General features: G+C 35.3%; 1 protein-coding gene across 10 annotated transcripts in view; it reads left to right on the top strand.

The window, feature by feature from the left end:
• LOC136036241 (uncharacterized) overlaps positions 1-21,307 on the top strand; it is a gene marked incomplete at its 5' end in the record, with an annotated part of 165,865 nt that overhangs the window by 77,717 nt on the left and 66,841 nt on the right. For all 10 annotated transcript variants that reach the window (XR_010619673.1, XR_010619672.1, XM_065718349.1 and 7 more), the window contains 1 exon segment: positions 13,381-13,461. Coding sequence is in view for 8 of the 10 variants with exons in the window: in XM_065718349.1 (XP_065574421.1) it covers positions 13,381-13,461 (81 nt within the window).

The raw sequence follows: 21,307 nt of genomic DNA, 5'->3' as shown, positions 1-21,307 counted from the left end.
AATTAAAAACTTTAGCGTAAAGAGCGAGGGATTGCAGAGGAGAAAACCTATTTCATATACGGGGTAATTTCTGTTCGTTTTAAGTTTTAATGTCGCTCCTTACTTTCAGTAAAAAAAACTATGTTTTTTTATTTAATATTTAAATAAAATGAAATAACCATTTACATTGCTATTGGTCGTTTAATGAGAGGTAGGCGTGGTTTCATGATTGCTTTTTTTTAAAAGAGCAAAACAAAAGTATTAAAAAAATCATTCTTTTGTTTTGTATAAAAACTTACAAATGTAAAAAATATATAAACATTTCATTCCTTTTATCTCCAAATTAAAAAGCAATTGGAGTTTCTTCAATGTTAAAATAAAAAATTAAAGCTATATAATATTGAATGATGTATTTCTTATTTGTCCAGACGTATAAGCCCCTAAAGATTCGACGCTCTATGCGCCAGCAATGGCTCTGGAGGATCTTCATCCTTTTTTATAAGTCGCTAAATGCATTCAGAAGTAGGCAGGCGTCTTCACCGATTCGCAAGGCAAAGGCAATTTTTGCCTTGCAAATGAAAGTAACTCTTCCCTTTCAACAGTTCCCATTATTTTTGCTTGGTAGTATTTTGGTTCTACTAGGGTTAAAATTACTGTTTTATGGGTGAAAATGTTAAAATTTGGCACTTCCTTGTGGCAGGATCTCTTTTGTTACTCAAAAGTCCTACTAGATCTTAGGTTTTTCGGTCGAACGAACCGTATTTCAAACATTTCGTGGTGTAACAAACTCTAAGTTAGGAGCGACCTGGCTCAATGGTAACCGAAACTCCAAAATTTGGAATTTTCATACCAACAGATATATAAAAAGAATAGGATTTTTATGCTGATTTCAGATATGTAAGTTTCATTAAGTCTTACCCATCAAAGGCTACGAGCCTGAGAAAATCTGCCTTGTTTTCAAAAAGAGGGAAACTTCCCTAAAATCATAGAATCTTAATGAAAATAACACCGTCCGGTTCAGTGTATCAGATAACCCTACTAAACAGTTTCCAAGCTCCTATTTACAAAAATGTAAAATTTTGTATTTTTTTGCCAGAAGAAAGACCACAGATGAGTGTTTATTTTTTTCCCAGGGGTGATTATATCGACCCAGTGGTCCTAGAATACCAGGAGAGGGTCATTCAAACAGAAATTAAAAGTTCTAGTGCCCTTTTTAAGTGACCAAAAACATTGGAGGGCAACTGGGCCCTCTCCCATACCAATTTCTCCCCAAAATTTTCAGATAGTCAGTTTGTTTGATATAGTTGAAAAACCAAATAATTATGTCGTTAGGTGTAAAGTGACCCCCACAGTCCCTGGGGGAGGTGCCTGTAAGCTATGAAATTCGCCCATTGTTTACGTAGAGTATTTGTTATTTGGAAGTATACAGACATTTTTTGGAGGGTGTTTTTGCTTGGAGTGGGTTTCTATGGGGAGAATCTTACTTGGGAAGGGGAATTTCTGGAGAGTGAATATTCCAGGGGAAATGTTACACTGGAGAGGGGGGTGGTTAACAGAATTAGTATAGGAAATCCTTTTAAATTGATTTTCATTCTCTTTGCCAATTTTTTTATGTGAAGATGATTTGGGGGAATCATCCAGGGGCACTTTTCCGCGTGTTTTGTTTTCTGGAAAATAATTTCCATGGAAGGGGTCATTTCTGGGATGATCGAAAAACCGATTAGAGATTAAAGTCTTATTCAAATGAAATAATGCGAAGGAGAATTTTCCAAGGCGAATCGTCCGCAAGCAATTTTATAGGAAGGGGGGATAAAACTGTCTGGAGGGAATTTTACGGCGCGAGGGTGCACTTTAAGTTGGATGAAATTTCCATGGTCGATTTTTTCGTGAGGAGGGGAGTATATTTCATAGAAGGTCAACCAGATTTATTGGTATTATGTGAAAACGTGCAGAAATTATTCCATATATGAAGGGTTGCCCCCTCCTCAATACTTTACTCTTTACGCTAAAGTTTGACTATTTACTAAAACTGAAACAAGGGGGCCCTTCAATTAGAATAGGAAGCTTTTTTAGAAGTGCTTACAGCTTTAGTGTAAAGAGCACGGTATTGAGGAGGGAACAGCCCTACAATTCCGGAACAAATCTGCCAAAATTAATAGTCAGATTTTGTTTTAATTTTTCATGGACGGTGAGCCAAATTCGAACCGGCATTAGTTGAAAAACTTTCAGAAGCTAAATATATAAAAAAGGTTTTTTTTTTAACTGAAAGTAATGAGCGACATTAAAACTTAAAACGGACAGAAACTATTCCGTATGTGAAAGGGGCTGTCCCCTCCTCGACGCCTTACTCTTTACGCTTACGCTTTACGCGTTGAGGAGGAAACAACCCTTTTCATATGCGGAATAATTTCTGTTTGTGTAAGTTTTAATGTCGCTCCTTACTGTCAGTTAAAACCCTGGTTTTTTATTTATTTAATCAATACATTACGACTGTCGGCTCGATAAAATTGCCCATAGGGGAAAAAAAATCATTCTTCTCTGGAAAAATTAAAAAAAAAATCTACTTCTTGTAAATAGTAGCTCTTGTAGAGAGTTCTCAGATATTTTCAGTTTATAAATTTCATTATAATTTTCACCAAGGTCGTACCCATTTTTGGGGTAGTTTAACCCCTGCTTAAAATTCGGAAAATTTTAATTTGTCTTTTACTTCTTATGAGCAATATTAGAATTAATAAATGTTGCGTATTTAGAATCAGCTTAAATAGTTTATAAAGTTCTGATTTCTAGTGACATGGGTCGTCCTTTATTTAAAGTTTTGTACCATGAATTGTTTCATCCGAGGGTCTCTAAATGTGAGGGAAGCACCTAAAACCGGTCCACACCTTAAAACCCCTTATATCTAAATTTATTATTCGTATAGTATGCATCAAAAATGTTCGTTCTTAAAATAGTAACCATTTAAATATTTCTTAGGATATTTCATTTAAATATTTCTGAAATATCAAAAAATGGGTTTTAGGGCCATCACTTTAACGGTTGTCAATGGAATTTATTCGAGCGAATGTTTTTACAAATTTTCCCAGCTTCTTCCTTAATACCGACGGGGGGAGGGGGTAATTCTCAGCAAAAGGAAGCTATAAGGAATATGGAAATAAAGGATAGGAAACAGTCTTATTTAAATCAGAACCCCTGTTGGCATTTGCCCTTACCCACGTGGGAATTCTCTGCTGGCACTCATGATGCCCCTCTCCCCACTTCTCCCTCTTTTGCGTTTGTAAGCGCATGAATATAGTCTTTTATTTCGTGGTTCAAATCTTTCTGCAATTATAGTGGTGCTCTTATACATCACTCATATTACTGTCTTAGTCCAAATATTCTCGGATTGAAGAGAGATTAGAGGTTATATTCTGTTCCTTTTCCCACGCTTCCTTCAATACTTTTCTGAAGACTTTTCAGCGTAAAAAATACGCTTTTTGGAGCATCAACACCCACTCACACAAAGATCCACATATCTTCCTCCTTAATAGCTGATACGCAATTATTCAGCCCTATGCGTCATTTTAAGGTCTCAAATGGTTCAATTCTGATAAAGAAATCCTTAAAATAATTGTCTACACTAGCCATTTATTTTGTTTGTACTGTGGGTATCTTTAGGAACAAATGTATCGCTGCGTTGCATTGCGGCTTCTGAAATTGAGAATCTCAATATGGTATTTTGGTAATTACAAATTGGTGTCTATCTCAGAATTTGTATTCCACAACATTTTTGCCTTCTTTCGACCGAAATTGCTGTTTTCCAACATAAAATAAAAGAAAACGCCAGTTTTCATTGGCGTAATATCTTTCGCTTCTACATAAGGACACTTGAAATTTTATCTCTGTTAGTTCAAACCAGTCCTCTTTTGATATTCTGACAAGAATACTGGCTCAAAATGATCAACCCTGGTGAAAAAAGAGAAAAAAAACCTGGTCATATAAAACATACAGAATTTTTATTTTTTACAAATAGGGAATCGAATCCTATGCATTAATAATATATATAATATACATATCAGATCAAGCTGAGGTCTGCATTACCATGAATAGTCCATAAAGTTTTCTTCTTCATCTTCTCCTGACTTTTGTAAGCACAAAATTTGAAGTTCCCTTGTATTTGACAAACTAGAATTAAGAGAAATTGCCTAAGTTATAAACATCCAGGTTTGTCTCCCTAACCAGTCGAGTTGTATCCATTACTCAACAAGTTCCCTTTGTGTGCTTTCCTTCGTGTTTGGCTTCGGATTATTCTCTTGTTCGTGTACCTGGCTCTCGAAATTTGAAAGCAACAAGTTTGCAGAGTAATTTTTGAGGTTGTGTATTCTTTATTTTGGTAGGGTTAAGTAGAAACAAGGCTGAAGTAGCATTTAGCTTGTTACCTTCGTTAGATTCTGAAGAAATTCCAAAATTATAACCAATAATATCTCAAAAACACGAAATTATTTTTGATATTGAATAGTTTTGATTTAGTTTTTTAGAAGGATTTGAGATTTCTTTTAGAAAGGCTTGACATGTTTAGCAACATAACTATTGTCTTAACAAGTACAAAATAATAATCAAAACGTAGTTTTCTTAGAATTACTCGTATTGTCATTTAAGTCTCTTGTTTTTCTAATTTTTAGTTCGGAATTTTGAATAGAATACTAGTTTGGATTCGAATTTATATTTCATTTTTACCATTGAATAGCCAACTTTTTTTTATATCTAAATTTCATTGCTAAATCAATATGTTATTTGACTATTATCAAAATTTGAAAGAGAAATCGACTTTTATTTGAATTTCCCCTCAAAACATTTAATGATATTACGAGAGGTCGTGGAATATGAAGTAATTTAATACCAATGAAAAAAAAAGGAAAAGAAATGCAAATATTTTGACCGAAACGTCTGTTTGGGCAAACTCGCAGCAAAACGGAAAATAAAGAAAGCTCAGAAGCATAGAGCATTCAAATGAAGGATCACTTTTTCATTTGAGGGGTAATGAGGTAATAATTTGACTGAAAGTAAAACAGTTCAAAATAGGGATGATGATAACTTTTTATTGACAGTGAATAGATATAAAATTATTTAACTGGATATTTCGAACACATATACAATGTTCATCATCAGCAGTAAAACTAAAAGACATGAATAGAAATAAACAAAATTTATACCTAATAAACTAATTACATATAGTTTTATTGACTGAATTTAGAACATTTTATTGGATCTCTTTCCTCACAACACATGCTGGGGGACATTTATGTTTCAGGGGGTCTTTCGTTCATATATATATTAAACATTTATTATGAATTACTGTAAACCTCAGATTTTCAACCTTATTAAACCTGTGGACCCCCCAAAAATAAGCAAAAAATGTCATATATTAAAAATCTTATATCTTAAATTCGATTTGAATTCTATAGCCTCTATTATCCAGTAAAATAGACAAGTTTCAAATCTAATAATTTTAATAATTTAGTTACTTTTTAATTTCACAATGTTGGACAATTAATTTAATGTTAATATCTTCCGAAACGCAATCTCAGTCCAAAATGGGTTGCACCCGTGGCCGTAACTTGGTTGAATCCGAGATGCGATTGTTTTCTACCTGTAGGCCTATTGCTTAAACCTTATGCTCCTTAAGAAACATGCGATTTTGTGACAACCCTACAGCTGTAACTTGTACTGAAAGAAAAAGATAGTCACTGGATTAATTAGTTTGAGATCTATCCCTTCAAAAAAAAAGAAAAAAAAGTAGCCCTGCAGAAATATGTATTGGCTTATGCATTATGCTGTATTAATTAGAATTCAATATTGGACGTTATTTAGAAGCGAATTATTTTTTTTTATTTTGCATAGTTTATTTTCGTTTTTTTCTCACTTTTTTTATGCGTTTGCTTAAGCTACTTTTCCCGTCGATAAAGGCTTCCGGATTGGAAGTCAAAATATTGGGATTTCATTATTATTGGTCCAAAAAGTTTTTTGCTACTGTTTTATTAAAAAAATACCCAATCTTAAATACAGTCGACTCTCGATAAATCGAAAGTCGTTAACTCAAAATTCTTGATATCTCGAGTTATTTTCAATCCCCTTGGACTAATCTTTCTAAGTTGAAGAAAACACCATCCATAACTTGAAATAATTTTGCAGTTATATTTGACTTCTGTAAGTCGAAATGATGCGAAAATTACCTCTGTTACTCGAAATTCAGTAGATAAGTTGTCATTTAATTTTTAATTTACTTGTACAAATCACAGTTTACCTCTGTATCTCAGAAGTTTTTTCAACAGACCTCTGTTAGTCGAAACCCCGGTATGCAGGTTGGTAACGTGTAAACTTTGATATTTATTAATTTTGATTAACATATTTTTGTATCAGATTCTGCTAATATTCACGTGCCTATTTCCTAGCAAACTAAATTTATTATTGGCATTTGAATGTCAAGTCTTAACTTTAGAAAGTCCAGTCTTGATGTGTCAAGTCTATAATACACTAATAAAATTATTCTTAACTTTGTAGTGGCTGTAGGAAGTAAATTTAGGGATTTTGTGCCTCCGTAACTCGAATTTTCATTCGGCTTACCTCTATAACTTGTAATCTTTATAAGTCGAATTTTATGTACAATCACCTTTGTAACTTGCACAATGCTTAAGTAACTTTGATATTAACTGAAAGTAAGGAGCAACATTAAAACTCAACACGAACAAAAATTATTCCGTATATGAAGGGTTGCCCCCTCCTCAGTATCTTGCTCTTCACGCTAAACCTGTTAGCACTTTGAAAAAAGTTTCCTATTCAAATTAAACTATCCCCTTGTTTCAGTAGCCGTTCTTAGAAAATTGGGAAAAGAAGTCAAATTCTAGCGTAAATACCTAGGTATTGAAGAGGGGCAACTCTTCATATACAAAATAATTTCTGTTCGTTTTGTTTTAATGTTGCTCCTTAGTTCCAGCTGAAAAAACCTTTTTTTTATTTAATTGTTATTCGTTTTTCAAATAATGTAGGTAAATCTGGCTCACCCTCTTTGAAATATACCCCCCCTCTCACGGAGAACTCCTCTGTGAAAATTTCATCCAACGAAAAGTACACCCCTCACCCGTCAAGTTCCCTCCAGACAGTTCCATCCTTGCTGAAAATCCCCCTCAAGTCAAAATTTCTTGACGTTTCACTTGGCGTTTATCAGGCAAAGATTCTCAAGCTCGTAACTTTTGATAGGTAAAACTAAACTTAACGAATCTTATATATTTGGAATCAACATAAAAGGCTGGTTCTTTTGATGTGTCCATTGGTATAAGAATTCCTGACTCGCTCCTTACTTACAGTTCGTTACCACGAACTGTTTGATGGAAAGACAACTTTGGTCTAATAAATTATTTATGTGAAGAAAATCCTAAAAATTTTATTCGTTAAAATAGATATAGGTGAATCTCATTTACAGAATGACAGTGAGTTGTATTCTTATGTTGAAACACTAAAACTGTAGGGCGGGAGACAAAAAAAAAACACAGTAACAAAATTTGTAGAATGAACTAAGCACAGCTGAGGGACCTTAGCACAGGGATCTTATCATTTACTTGGGCTCTACTTGAGGTTTAGTTGTGTTCATAGAGGCTGGTTGGGGGGGGGCAGCTACAAAAATTGTGTTCACCATGAGTTAAGTGATGGAAGTGTCCAAGCGTGGTGTGAAGGTCCACGGTGTGGCAGGAGTGTGCCAAAATTTTTCTATAAATGCTGCTCCAAGATGAGCCCCAGTTGACAGAGTGTAAACGACCCCTTTAATAGGTTACATCATATCCTTTGAAATAAGGTTGATCAGTTTCTAAATAGAGGTGATATGACAAAAACGGGCGCTGGGCACATTTTCTGGCTCACGCTGTGTTGAAGAGTAACTAATAAAACTCGTATTTTTCATCAAAAATTATTTCCTGGTTCATAGAGCCATTGTTTGTTTTATCTTGCGAAAATGAATTATTAGTTTTGGCACTGATGGAAGATGGACATACTTAAACAAGATTGGGTTACAATGGTGCCAAGAAAGGAGAGCTTCTCTTTGTAAATTCCCCAAAAGATGCAGTGTCATATGTTTTGTAATTTTATTAGGCCCTTCATTCAATAATTGCGTAAAAAAAAATTATATGAAATAAAAATGTGTTTTTTTACTTGCTGAAAACAGTGAAAAACAACATGACACGCATCCGAGACTGTGTAAAATCTATTTAAATAATTGACTACAGTATATTTTATCAAAAATATAATATAACGTATAAAAACATAATATAAAATATTCTATGTATAAAACAAATAGATTTTTACGATTATTACAGGTATAGCCACAACCTAGTAAAGAGCGAACCAAAGCTTATTGTCACAAAAAGGAAAGGGAATTTCAAAAGTAAAAACTCCCTGCTGAGAAACGTTTCTCAACCGAGACTGATTCGGAAAAAATAGCTAATAAAATTAATAGCTATTGAAATTAATGATTTAACAGAATAATAATTTGTAATTATGGAATTTTAGAGAATTTTTATGAAGAGTCTGGATCCCTTCAAACATGACGTCAAATATAAAGCACACCATTAAAAACGATGAACTAATGGTTCACCCCCTCCCATTAAAAAAAAAAGTAAAACTGCTCTTAGACATGGGTAGCAGCTGTGTCTCTCCTTTTTTTTCTTTTTTTGCCAGTTCTTTCAGGCTACTGAATTATCGTAGAGACAAGATTAGTGATTCATTTGAAAGCTTTTGTTCATATTAGTTCTATAACAACGTGGTAGTACCAGAGTAAAGTGCTCTATGGCACCAAAAATTACACTTCTGGCACCATTTCCAGAGTCCGTTTCCATTGATGGAGAAAAACCCTTAACTGCTGGCTTACAATTTCCGGTAGCGGTTACAGCGGTAGCAACACCCTGGTAGATCTCAATCGATGGCTAATTCAGAAATAGTAATTATTATACGGGTTCAAAAGAACAATCGTTTATAATTGTGCAAAAGAATTTTGCGAATTTCGAAAGGAGCCTGGAGCTCCTTTAATTAAAATATAAAAGATGATCGACAAAAAAGTATGGTTATTAGGATTCTGGTAATTTAAGGAACCAGTTTTTACCTGGATATTGGCAAGCTGTTATTCAGAGTGGCGAACGTGACCCACTGGTCTCTCTTGCGTAATTCCGCAGTATTATTGTTTTGGCCATCCATTTTAAATTTGAACCTAATGTGCCAAATCTGAGACCATATATGACTTTACATCATTGAAAAACGCCTTTGATCAGTTGGAAGCAGTCTAATACGATCATTGTCAGCCAGTCAAAGTGAATCCCGTGCTATCGTTGCTTCAAAATTGCATTTTGCGTGAGCACAATGTTCCAAATAGCGATTCCAGGGGATTGTGTTTTTAAACGACCGTGGTACCTGGGGACCACGTTTCCCACCCTGTGACTGATATGTCACATTTTGTTTCCATAAAATTACCAGATACAACTTTCCTAATTTGTGTGTTCTTTCACAAAATGACAATTCCCTAATGTACTGAGATGTTTTCTTTTCACTCTTCATCCTTATAGGCTATGCATTATCGATGTAATACATAGTATTTAATAAACATACCAATATATTGATGCCGCCAAATCGATTTTAAATTTCTTCAGAAAGCTTCATGTTCGATACGCATTCGATACATAGAAATTTATTTTGAGGAAAGGGACTTGTTCCACCATAGCACTAAAAACTATGCCAAGCATGTGGAAGTTTTAAGCATCTACGGGAAATATCGGAGAACACTACCTCGACAGCTATTTGACTTCGTTTATGCCATAAATCATGGTCATTCATATCAGAATCCCTGAACTAGTTGTGTCAGTAAGGCTAAATAAGTCTGTTTAACCGTCCTTTCAAAGAACCAAAATGGTTTTGATTAAAATAACTTCCACGGGGAGACCGTTTTGAATGGATCCACGATGTGATCATACCTTTGTGCCTTTGATCTTACCTTTGTCCCTATGTTGCACAAGAGTTAACCTCGTGCTTAAACCCTTGTTTTCTATATCTTTGAAAGTCCCCTATTTCAAAATATTAAGCGCTAAATGTTACCCTAAATGAATTCACATTATGACTTTAACTTTGTGCCAAGAATCTTGCCTATGGTTCCGCAATGCAACAATGTTAACATAGTGCTTAACCCCTTGCTTTCTAGCTCTTACCAGGAAGTCCCTTTTTTATTAAGCGCTAGATGTGAGCCCAAAAAGATTCAGGTTGTGACTATACCTTTGACCGTCTGATCTTTCCTATACACCCACGTTAGTGCCAGAATAAACCTTGTACTTAACCCCTTGCTTTCAATTTGTTTTGCAGGAAGTCTCTTTTTTTTTAAAGATTAAGCACTAAATGTGAGCCTAGATGGACCACATTATAACTTTACCTTTGTGTCCCGCATCTTGCCTCTGTGCCGACGTTGAACCAGCTTCAACATACTGCGTAAACGCTTGCTTTCTATTTCTTGGCAGAAAGTCTCTTTTTTTAAGATTATTCACTAAATGTGAGCACATAGACCACATCATGACTTTACCTTTGTCTCTCTGATCTTGTCTCTGTGCCCACCTTGAACTAGCTTCAACATAGTGCGTAACCCCTTGATTTCTTTTTCTTGGCAGGAATTTTTTTTTTTTAAAGATTAAGTACTGAACCTGACCCGTGTTTTTAAAGCCAACAATTTTCAATTAGACATATACAAAGGTTAAAGAAAAAATAAGAGAGAGAGGTGCATCGGTCTATCATCCCTGACAGGGGCTGTTTTTATGGAAAACTAAAAGTTTAAGGCTTGGAATAGTCGCCTAAGCCAAAGAAACACTGTATCTACTGATTTGGACCATTCTAAATCCTCGACTGCAGCGTTAGCCCTGCTAGCCTGGACTTCTATTGTGATTTAGTCTAGTTTTTTAAGATAAATAAGTAATAAAGGATTTAAACATGCTAAATATATAACACTAACCTTCACAATGGCTCCTTGGCCTATAACAAGGGAGAGCACATACGAGTCATTTAAACACTAATTCAAAGAAAAAAAAAAAAAATGGGTTATAAGGACTATAAGATCACTAAGTAACAAAAACTAAATAGACTCGAATCAATCTTAGAGAAGGAAAAAGCAAGAAAAAGTTTAAAGGGAAGCCACAATTTTTTTACAGTTTTTTTTTAAGAAGCTAAGGAGTGACAGCTTTGAGCTGATTCAGGACACTATTCATGTCCTGTACAATGTGATTCACCATTACAGTGTTCAAGTCTGGCCTTACGAATATAGTAAAAGGAATTGATTATTTGTCTGATTCTCGTCAGACTTTTTTGTTTATTTTTAATATGTAAAAATACTTTCTACTGCTGCTTTTCCGTGTTTCCGTGCTTCTATGTGTTATCATGCATATTCAAGATACATAAAACTTCTAGGGTTTTAAAATCTTTCCCAGTGGGGAAATCAAAATCTCATATTCTTAGGTCCAAAACTGTAATTAACGCTTTCGGAAGGAACTGTTTTTACCTGTTATATTGGGTCCCAACATAATAGAATTGAAAGAATGACTTTGTATTAAATAAAATCCTATAGTCGTGGAACTAATCTGTTTGTTTAGTCTTGCGTTTGTTTAGCTTGAGTGGGGAGTATAGCTATTTTATCTAGTGGGTTAAAGTTTCTCAGAAAGAAAACCAATCTGGTTTTAAAAAGGTGGGGCTGTTTTCCTCTCCTGAACAAGACCAAAAACGTCGGACAAGGAAGAAAACCAGGTACTTCACAGCTAGTGAAATAAGAGCCAAATTTTCCCTGAGACACTCCCCTCAACTGTCTTCTTTCTCAAATATTTGGCTGCGGTGGTGAGTGTGGTAACTCTTTAAACTGGCTTGATATTTCTCAGAAAAGAACCAATCTGTTTTTAAAAAGGTGGGGCTATCTTCCACTCCTGAAATAAGGAATAATATAATTTGCTTGTGAAAATACGTCTGTAAAAAAAAAACAATAGAATTAAAGCATATTTAATGACACGGATACATAAGACAGGTAATCTCTTCATCTCTATATGCTATTTATTTTTAATTTTACTGCACATTCTTATATATTACCACATGTGGTAATATATATTGGTGGTAATATATATTACCACCAAATCTAAAACAAAAAGAAATGAGAATGCTTTAGTTTCATACCTTAAAAACCTCCTTAAGTGCTTTGTTCTTCTACTATCCAAAAAAATACTGTGCTGTGCAATGTTTTCAGAAAAAGTGCTAGTTTTGCGTAATCCTATAACATAGGGAAATTTCATTAATCAATTTGTTGACACCACTTTTGTAGATTTATGGTGAATAGGATCCAAAGAAATAATTTTTGTTCATTTTAAATGTCAGCTTCGTTCTTTACCTCTATCTAAAGAACTTGGTCTTTTAATTTTTTTTCTCGCTTTTGGATTTTAAAAATATTTATATAAAATTTGAATAAAAAACTTGAATATTGCTGTTTGTAGTAGCTTGAAAGAAATAAGGGGAAACAAATCGAAATTTGTTTGTAGGCTATACTGAAGATTGTGGCTATTAGACCTATTTAATTGTTAAATTATATCTGAAGCTCACATGCAGGCTTGCGACCAGGTAAAAAAAAAATCACTAAAATCTTAAGGGGAAAACAATAAATGAGCCAAAATATCATTAAATTTAAAATGTGTTTAAAATTTTTGAAAGCATTAGAAAATATTTAGATTTTGAGAATTTTTGGCTTTAGAGTAAGTTTAAAGCAGTTTTCCTTAGAAAATAGAAGATATTCCACATAGAGACAAAAAGAACACCTGCTTGTTGATTATAGTGATACTGTTACGGGAAGAGTATTTTGGGGCGGAGGCACTCAATTTTACTAGTTTTCCAATCATTTTCATCAACTGGTTTTATTGATCGGTAGTTCTCCTCAGACTGTCTGCTTAAAATTTAAATATCAACACTAATTTTATTCTGAATCGCGTATTTTTGGGCCTTCTCCGTTCATTTGTTTTTTACCATATTCTTGGAATATAAAACAAATCACTAATAAAAGTAAAAAGTAACAAGGTTTTTTTTTAAAAAAGACTAAAAATCACTAGCCAGAATAAAATCCCCAGACAAGAACAAAAAATCACTGGAGATAGTGATAATCACCAGGGGTGACAACACTGCTCATATGGGAGGAAAAATTGTAGGGATTCTTCCGCTGTCAAACATTTTTGGTTCCCCATAGAAGCAATAGTGTTTGCCAACGAGAACTGTCCTACAAGGTGCTCGATTTTCAACTTCAGTTATTTATCAGTCAGTTTAGGAATATTTAGATTTCTCTAAGTAAAGTTTATTCTTAAGTTCCTTGAATTTCTTTGTTTTCAGAACTTGAGTATGGCTGGAACACACGTTGTCGACGGAGTTGATATAAACGCCTGTGATGATCATTTCAAGCTAAGTGAAATGGTAAGTCTTGATCCAAATAGCTATTAAATAAAAAAAAACAAGTTTTATTTTTTTACTGAAAGTAAGGAGCGACATTAAAACTTAAAACGAACAGAAATTATTCCGTATATGAAAGCGGCTGTCCCCTCCTCAACGCCCCGCTCTTTACGCTAAAGTTTTTTACTGTTTAAAAAGTAGAGTCGTGAGGAAGAGTCAAACTTAGCGTATTAATTAAAAAAAAGCAAGTTTTTTTAACGGAAAGTAAGGAGCGACATTAAAAGTTTAAACGAACAGAAATTACTTCGTATATGATTAAATAAAAAAAACTAGTTTTTTTAAAACTAGTTTTTTTAACTGAAAGTAATGAGCGACATTAAAATTTAAAACGAACAGAAATTAATTAGTATATGAAAGGGGCTGCTTCCTCATCAACGCCCGCTCTTTACGCTAATGTTTGACTCTTTCTCTCAACTATACTTTTTAAAACAGTAAAAAACTTTAGCGTAAAGAGCGGGACGTTGATGAGGAAGCAGCCCCTTTCATATACGAAGTAATTTCTGTTCGTTTTAAATTTTAATGTCACTCCTTACTTTCAGTTAATAAAACTCGTTTTTCCTTATTTAATTTCTGAACGTTTTTGAATTAATGCATGTTTTGATTTTGGCTCTCCGCAGAGGAATGATTAAAACGAAATTTGCATATTTATTTTGGCTAAATGGCTTTCTCATAATTTTGATCAAATAATATTGAGAAAAAAGGAGCGGGGGAGGAGGCCTAGTTGCCCTCCAATTTTTGGTTACTTAAAAAGGCAACTGGAGCTTTTAATTTTTTACGATTGTTTTTATTAGTAAAAGATATAAGCAACTTACAAATTAGCTTACGTAACCAACTTCTGTATTCGCATGTTTTTATTACATATACGAGGGGGTTCATCCCCTCGTCAATACCTCGCTGTTTACACTAAAGCTTAAATTTTGTCCCAATTCCTTAAGAATGACCCTGAATCACAGGCCGTAGAATAAAAAGATGAAATTACTAAAAATACTTTAGCGCAAAGAGCGAGGTATTAGGAGGAGGTTTAACCCTCATATGCGTAGTAATTTCAGTTCGTTTTAAGTTTTATTGCTGCTCCTTACTTCAGTTGAAAAAAACTTTAATATTTAATTTTTCATTGTTTTTTTTAAATAATGCTAGAAAATCCTGCGCCCCCTTCATAGAAATTTTCTTCCCCCATGACAAATTCCTCGATTTAAAATTCCCCCAACATATCCCCCTCTTCTCAACCCCTCCCCAAACCAAAAAATCCCCCTGAAAACGTCTGTACACTTCCCAATAACCATTACCATGTGTAAGCACTGGTCAAAGTTTGTAACTTGTAGCCCCTCCCACGGGGAACTGGTCACCAAAGACATAGTTCGATCAAAGTCCTCCCCAAAGACAAAGTCGTAACTTTTGATGGGTAAGACTAAACTTGATAAAGCTTATATATTTAAAATCGGCATTAAAATGCGATTCTTTTGATGTGGCTCTTGATGTCAAAATTTCATTTTTTAGAGTTTTGGTTACTATTGAGCCGGGTCGCTCCTTACTATAGTTCGTTACCACGAACTGTTTGAAAGGGGCTGCTTCCTCATCAACGCCCCGCTCTTTACGCTAAAGTTTGACTCTTTCTCTTAACTCTTCTTTCAAAACAATAAAAAACTTTAGCGTAAAGAGCGGGGCGTTGATGAGAAGTCGCCCCTTTCATATACGAAGTAATTTCTGTTTGTTTTAAGTTTTAATATCGCTCCTTACTTTCCGTTAAAAAAAACCTGTTTTTTTTTTATATTTAATTTCTGAACGTTTTTGAATCAATGCATGTTTTGATTTTGGCTCTCCGCAGATGAAATTAAAGCGAAATTTGTATATTTATTTTTTGGCTAAATGGCTTTCTCATAGTTTTGATCGAATGATTTTGAGAAAAAAAGGAACGGCGGAGGAAGCCTAGCTGCCCTCCGATTTTATGGTTACTTAAAAAGGCAACTAGAACTTTTAATTTTTTACGAATGTTTTTATTAGTAAAAGATATACGTAACTTACAAATTAGCTTACGTAACGAACTTCTGTATTCTCATGTTTTATTACGTATATGAAGAGGTTCACCCCCTTGTCAGTACCTCGCTCTTTACACTAAATCTTAAATTTTTCCCAATTTCTTAAGAATGACCCCTGAATCACAAAAGCCGTAGAATAAATAGTTGAAATTATTAAAAATAATTTAGCGTAAACAGCGAGATATTAGGAGGAGGTGAGCCCATCATATGCGTAAAAATTTCTATTCGTTTTAAGTTTTTATGCTTCTCCTTACTTTCAGCTGAAAAAACTTTTTCATATTTGTTTTTTCATTTTTTTAAATAATGCTAGAAAATCCTGTGCTTCCTTCATGAAAGTTTTCTTCCCCAATGACGCATTCCTCCAAGGGAAGTTTCCCTAACATATCCCCGTCTTATCAAACCCCCCCACCCCCCACAACCTAAAAATCCCCCTGAAAACGTCTGTACACTTCCAAATAACCATTATTATATGTAAGCACTGGTCAAAGTTTGTAAGTTGTGGCCCCTCCCATGGGTACTCTGGGGGAGTAAGTCGTCCCCAAAGACATAATTATAAGGTTTTTTGACTACGTTGAATAAAATAGCTATCTCAGAATTTTGATTTGGTGACTTTGGGAAAACAATTAGCGTGGGAGAGGGCCTAGGTGCCCTCCAATTTTTTTGTCACTTAAAAAGGGCACAAGAACTTTTCATTTTCTTTAAAATGAGACCTCTCGCAAGATTCTAGGACCACTGGGTCGATACGATCACCCTGAAAAAAAAAACAAAAAACAAACAAACAAATAAACACGCATCCGTGATCTGCCTTCTGGCAAAAAAAAAAAATTCCACATTTCTGTAGATAGGAGCTTGAAACTTCTATAATGGGGTTCTCTGATACGCTGAATCTGATAGTGTAATTTTCGTTAAGATTCTATGACTTTTAGGGGTTGTTTCCCATTATTTTCTAGGATAAGGCAAATTTTCTCAGGCTCATAACTTTTGATGAGTAAGGCTAAACATGATTAAACTTATATATTTAAAATCAGCATTAAAATGCAATTCTTTTAATGTAGCTATTGATATCAAAATTCCATTTTTTAGAGTTTTGGTTACTATTGAGCTGGGTCGCTCCTTATTACAGTTCGTTGCCACGAACTGTTTGAAAGAGCGGGGCGTTGAGGATTCTATGACCTCTAGGGGGTGTTTTTTTCTTTTTTCAAAAATAAGGTAAATTATCTCAGGGTCATAACTTTTGATGGGTTTCATCAAAACTAAACTTGATGAAACTTACATATTTAAAATCAGCATAAAAATCTGATCCTGTTGATATTTCTATTAGTATCAAAATTTCGTTTTAAAAGTTTCGGTTACCATTGAATCGGGTCGCTTCCTACTACTCTTCGTTACCACAAACTGTTTGATTAACTGTAGTACCTCAAGAAACCTTCGGAAGATTAAGGTAAGGGGATCCAGGGGAAAATAAATTTATTTGAATATACTTTTACTTTGGGTAATGAGCAACTTAACGAATCCATCTACCGTAACTAATTAAGAGACGGCTTTTATAAATAATTTTTCTTATTTTTAGTTTAATTACGGCCGAATGAATCCCTTCCCCTCTATAATTTCTATTTGTTTCAAGTCCTAGTGTTGCTCCTTACTTTCAGTTGAAATAACTTTTTTTTAATTTAATTTCTATCGTTTTTTAAATGATCCCAGAAATCTGGCCCCACCTCCACGAAGAAATACCCTCTCCACGGAAATATACTCATGACGATTCAATCCAGGGGAAAATAAACCCAGGACCATTACCCTTAACGAATCCACGCATAAGAAAAGAGAAAGCAAGATAATTTTTCCTGATCAGTTCGCCCCCTGGGAACTTATAGTCCCATAGAAAATTCCCCTGTGGAAAAATCCTAGTAGAAAATTCGTCCCCTCCCACCCTAAAATATATGCATGCTTTTCAATAACAAATAATTTGTGTAAACAATGGGCAAATTTTATAACTTAAAGACCTTTCCCCTTGAGCTGTGGGGGAGGGGGTCATGTTATATCCAAATGCATAGTTGTTAGGCTTTTCAACTATGATAAACATAATGACTATCTCCAAATTTGGTCAGGCGATTGTGTGAAAAGGGGGCGGGGGAGTTGCCCTCCGATCTGAGATCTTGTAGGGAGCCCTTTACAAGAATTACTGAATTATAAGGCTCATTGGGGTTCAGTGGTCTTTTAAAACAAACTTGTACATCGAGCCCCAAGATTCCACCCCGGATATACAATTACTATTCCCCTCCCCCGCCGTAAAAGACAGCTTAAGACCCTTTAGACGGTTGCCACTGTCCTCGCTGCGGATGGGTACAAGGTCAAAAATCGTGGTATAAAGTAATCTCCAGAGATTTCTTGCCTATATTTTGGAATTAGCTACTCCCACAGCTATAAGTCATAGGATTATTATTTAAAAGTCACAGGAAGTATAATTTATTATTGAAGTCCATCCGTTGATCTGTTACTGCGGAAAAGAAGCAGGGCTGTTGAGAGCCAAGACTTAGTCCGGGGTTTATCCCTCTCCCTTTTTTTGCATTACTACTACTACTTCTAATAACTCACAGCAGCACCAAGCCACCTGAGGCCAACACAGCTACGTACGCTCCTCCTCCAACCCAATCTATTCAAAGCCTCCCTCCTTATATCCTCCCTGGAAGTTTTCATTTCCTTTAAAGCTTAATTTATGACACCCTTCCACCCATGACGAGGCCGAACTCCTTTCTGTTCAGCCCTAGAAGGTTGACCGAAAAAGACAATCTTCGGCAATCTCTGGCCGCTAGCTCTCCTAGAATGGTTGGGTAGTACAAACGTTTTGACAGTAGACCCCTTTTGATTTAATTTTTATGGCACTTGGTATTAACCAAGTGACATATAGCAGTCGCCAATTCTGTCGGTCTGTCGGTCTGTCTGTCGGTCTGTCTGTCGGTCTGTCTGTCGGTCTGTCTGTCGGTCCCGGTTTTGCTACTTTAGGCACTTCCAGGTAAGCTAGGACGATGAAATTTGGCAAGCGTATCAGGGACCGGACCAGATTAAATTAGAAATAGTCGTTTTCCCGATTTGACCATCTGGGGGGGAGTGGGGGCCCGGTTAATTCGCAAAAAATAGAAAAAATGAAGTATTTTTAACTTATCAGCGGGTATTTGGATCTTAATGAAATTTGATGTTTGGAATGATATTGTGTCTTAGAGCTCTTATTTTTAATCCCGACCGGATCTGATGACATTGGGGGGAGTTGGAGGGGGAAAACCTAAAGTCCCGGTTTTGCTACTTTAGGCACTTCCAGGTAAGCTAGGACGATGAAATTTGGCAAGCGTATCAGGGACCGGACCAGATTAAATTAGAAATAGTCGTTTTCCCGATTTGACCATCTGGGGGGGGGGAGAAGGGGCCGGTTAATTCGGAAAAATAGAAAAAATGAAGTATTTTTAACTTATGAGCGGGTGATTGGATCTTAATGAAATTTGATGTTTGGAATGATATTGTGTCTCAGAGCTCTTATTTTAAATCCCGACTGGGTCTGATGACATTGGGGGGAGTTGGAGGGGGGAAACCTAAAATCTTGGAAAACACTTAGAGTAGAGGGATCGGGATGAAACTTGATGGGAAAAATAAGCGCAAGTCCCAGATACATGATTGACATAATCGGAACTTATTTGCTCTCTTTGGGGTAGTTGGGAGGGGGGGAGTAAGTCTTAAAAATTAGAAAAATGAGGTATTTTCAACTTACGAACGGGTGATCGGATCTCAATGAAATTTGATGTTTAGAAGGATATCGTGTCTTAGAGCTCTTATTTTAAATCCCGACCGGATCTGGTGATGGGGGCGGGGAGTTGGGAGGGGGAAACCTAAAACTTGGAAAACACTTAGAGTGGAGGGATCGGGATGAAACATGGTGGGAAAAATAAACACAAGTCCTAGATAGATGATTGACATAAACGGAACGGATCCGCTCTCTTTTGGGTAGTTGGGGGGGGGGGGTTAATTCTGAAAAATTAGAAAAAATGAGGTATTTTTAACTTACGAATGGGTGATTGGATCTCCATGAAATTTGATTTTTAGAAGGATATCGTGGCTCAAAGCTCTTATTTTAAATCCTGACCGGATCTGGTGACATTGGGGGAAGTTTGGGGTGGGGAGACCTAAAATGATGGGAAACCCTTAGATTGGAAGGATTGGGATGAAACTTGGTTGGAAAAATAAGCAAAAGTCTTGCATACGTAATTTACATAATTGGAACGGATCCGCTCAATTGCGGGGGGGGGGGGGTAATTCTGAAAAATAAGAAAAATAACGTATTTTTAACTTACGAAGGAGTGATCGGATCTTCATGAAACTTCATATTTAGAAGGACCTCGTAACTCTGATATCTTATTTTAAATCTCAACCGGATCAAACGTAATTGGGGGGGGGACAGTTGGGGGGACCGGAAATCTTAGAAAATACTTAAAGCGGTGAGATCAGGATGAAACTGGATGGGAAGAATAGAAACCTGTCTAAGATACGTGACTGACATAACTGGACCGGATCTGCTCTCTTTGGTGGAATTGGGAGGGGGGAGGTAATTTTGAAAATTGAGGTATTTGTAACTTACGAAAGGGTGACCAGATCTTAATGAAATTTGATATTTAGAAGGATCTTGTGCTATAAAGTTTAACTTTAGGTTCTGACCTTCTCACAAGTGCCAAATGAGCTCTTGGCTCTTCCGACCTCGTCCAAATGAGCTCTTGGCTCTTCCGACCTCGTACCATATGAGCTCTCGGCTCTTCCGACCTCGTCACAAGTGCCATATGAGCTCTTAGCTCTTGTTTATTCAGCAGAAAAAAGAAGCTCTATCTAATTCTTATCTTAAAACAAATGTTCTGATCATAAAATAAATAATAAAAAAAATTAAAATAGTTCTAGCATAAAATTCTGAATACAAATTTTTAAACTTTGCGACACGGAACCAAAGCCCCTCTCTTTTCATAGCCTTGAAATAGACTCTTTACAGATGAAATGCCAAAAAGGCTGTCTTAAGAGGATTATTAGACATTTTAAACGGTAAAAAAAAGAATCAATTGTGAAGACTAATGATATTTGTTTTTTATGTTGGCGCTGTGAAGCTTTGCATAAGGAACTTGTCACTTGAAAATGTCACTTTTACATTTGTTACTTGAACTTGTCTTGAAAATTACACAGTATTACTGCAAATCGTCTAGGTAATGGATGCAGCGTTAATTCTGCCAAGAAAGTCACTCTTTAAGTGAATTAAAAACAATAAAATAAATATCCACCCTCCCTTCCATAAAAACCCCTCTAAAAAGATTATTTCTTCATAGGAATATTCGTTATTATTCAATTATTATTATTATTATTATTCAATTATTTATTATTATTCAATATTCAAGATTATTCATAGGAATAATTCAGTGACACCACTTGGCGAAAAATCTTATTTTGATGGCTTCTGCGCAATGCTACCGAGTTGTTGTCCTTAACATCCCGTCGCAAATTAACGTTGTTTTAATACTTTTTACATCTTTTTGTTCCCGTGATTAGAAATTCCATGAATTGAAGCTTTTACTAGAAATAGATTCTTGCGTTATTGGCAACGCCTAAAATTTGGTCCGCCCTCGTTGAAATTATCTATTCCCAGTCCGCATCAAGCCGCTCTAATTAAATCATGCTTTTTAAACTCAAATGAACTTAATCTTTTAGGAATTTTTGAATTTCCTCGTTTTTATCACCGGTAAGGCTTTAACATT

This window comes from Artemia franciscana, chromosome 15 (assembly GCF_032884065.1).
Source record: "Artemia franciscana chromosome 15, ASM3288406v1, whole genome shotgun sequence".
NCBI lineage: Eukaryota > Metazoa > Arthropoda > Branchiopoda > Anostraca > Artemiidae > Artemia > Artemia franciscana.
The sequence above is the reverse complement of the archived record's forward strand: the minus strand, read 5'-3'. Positions and strand labels throughout refer to the sequence as shown.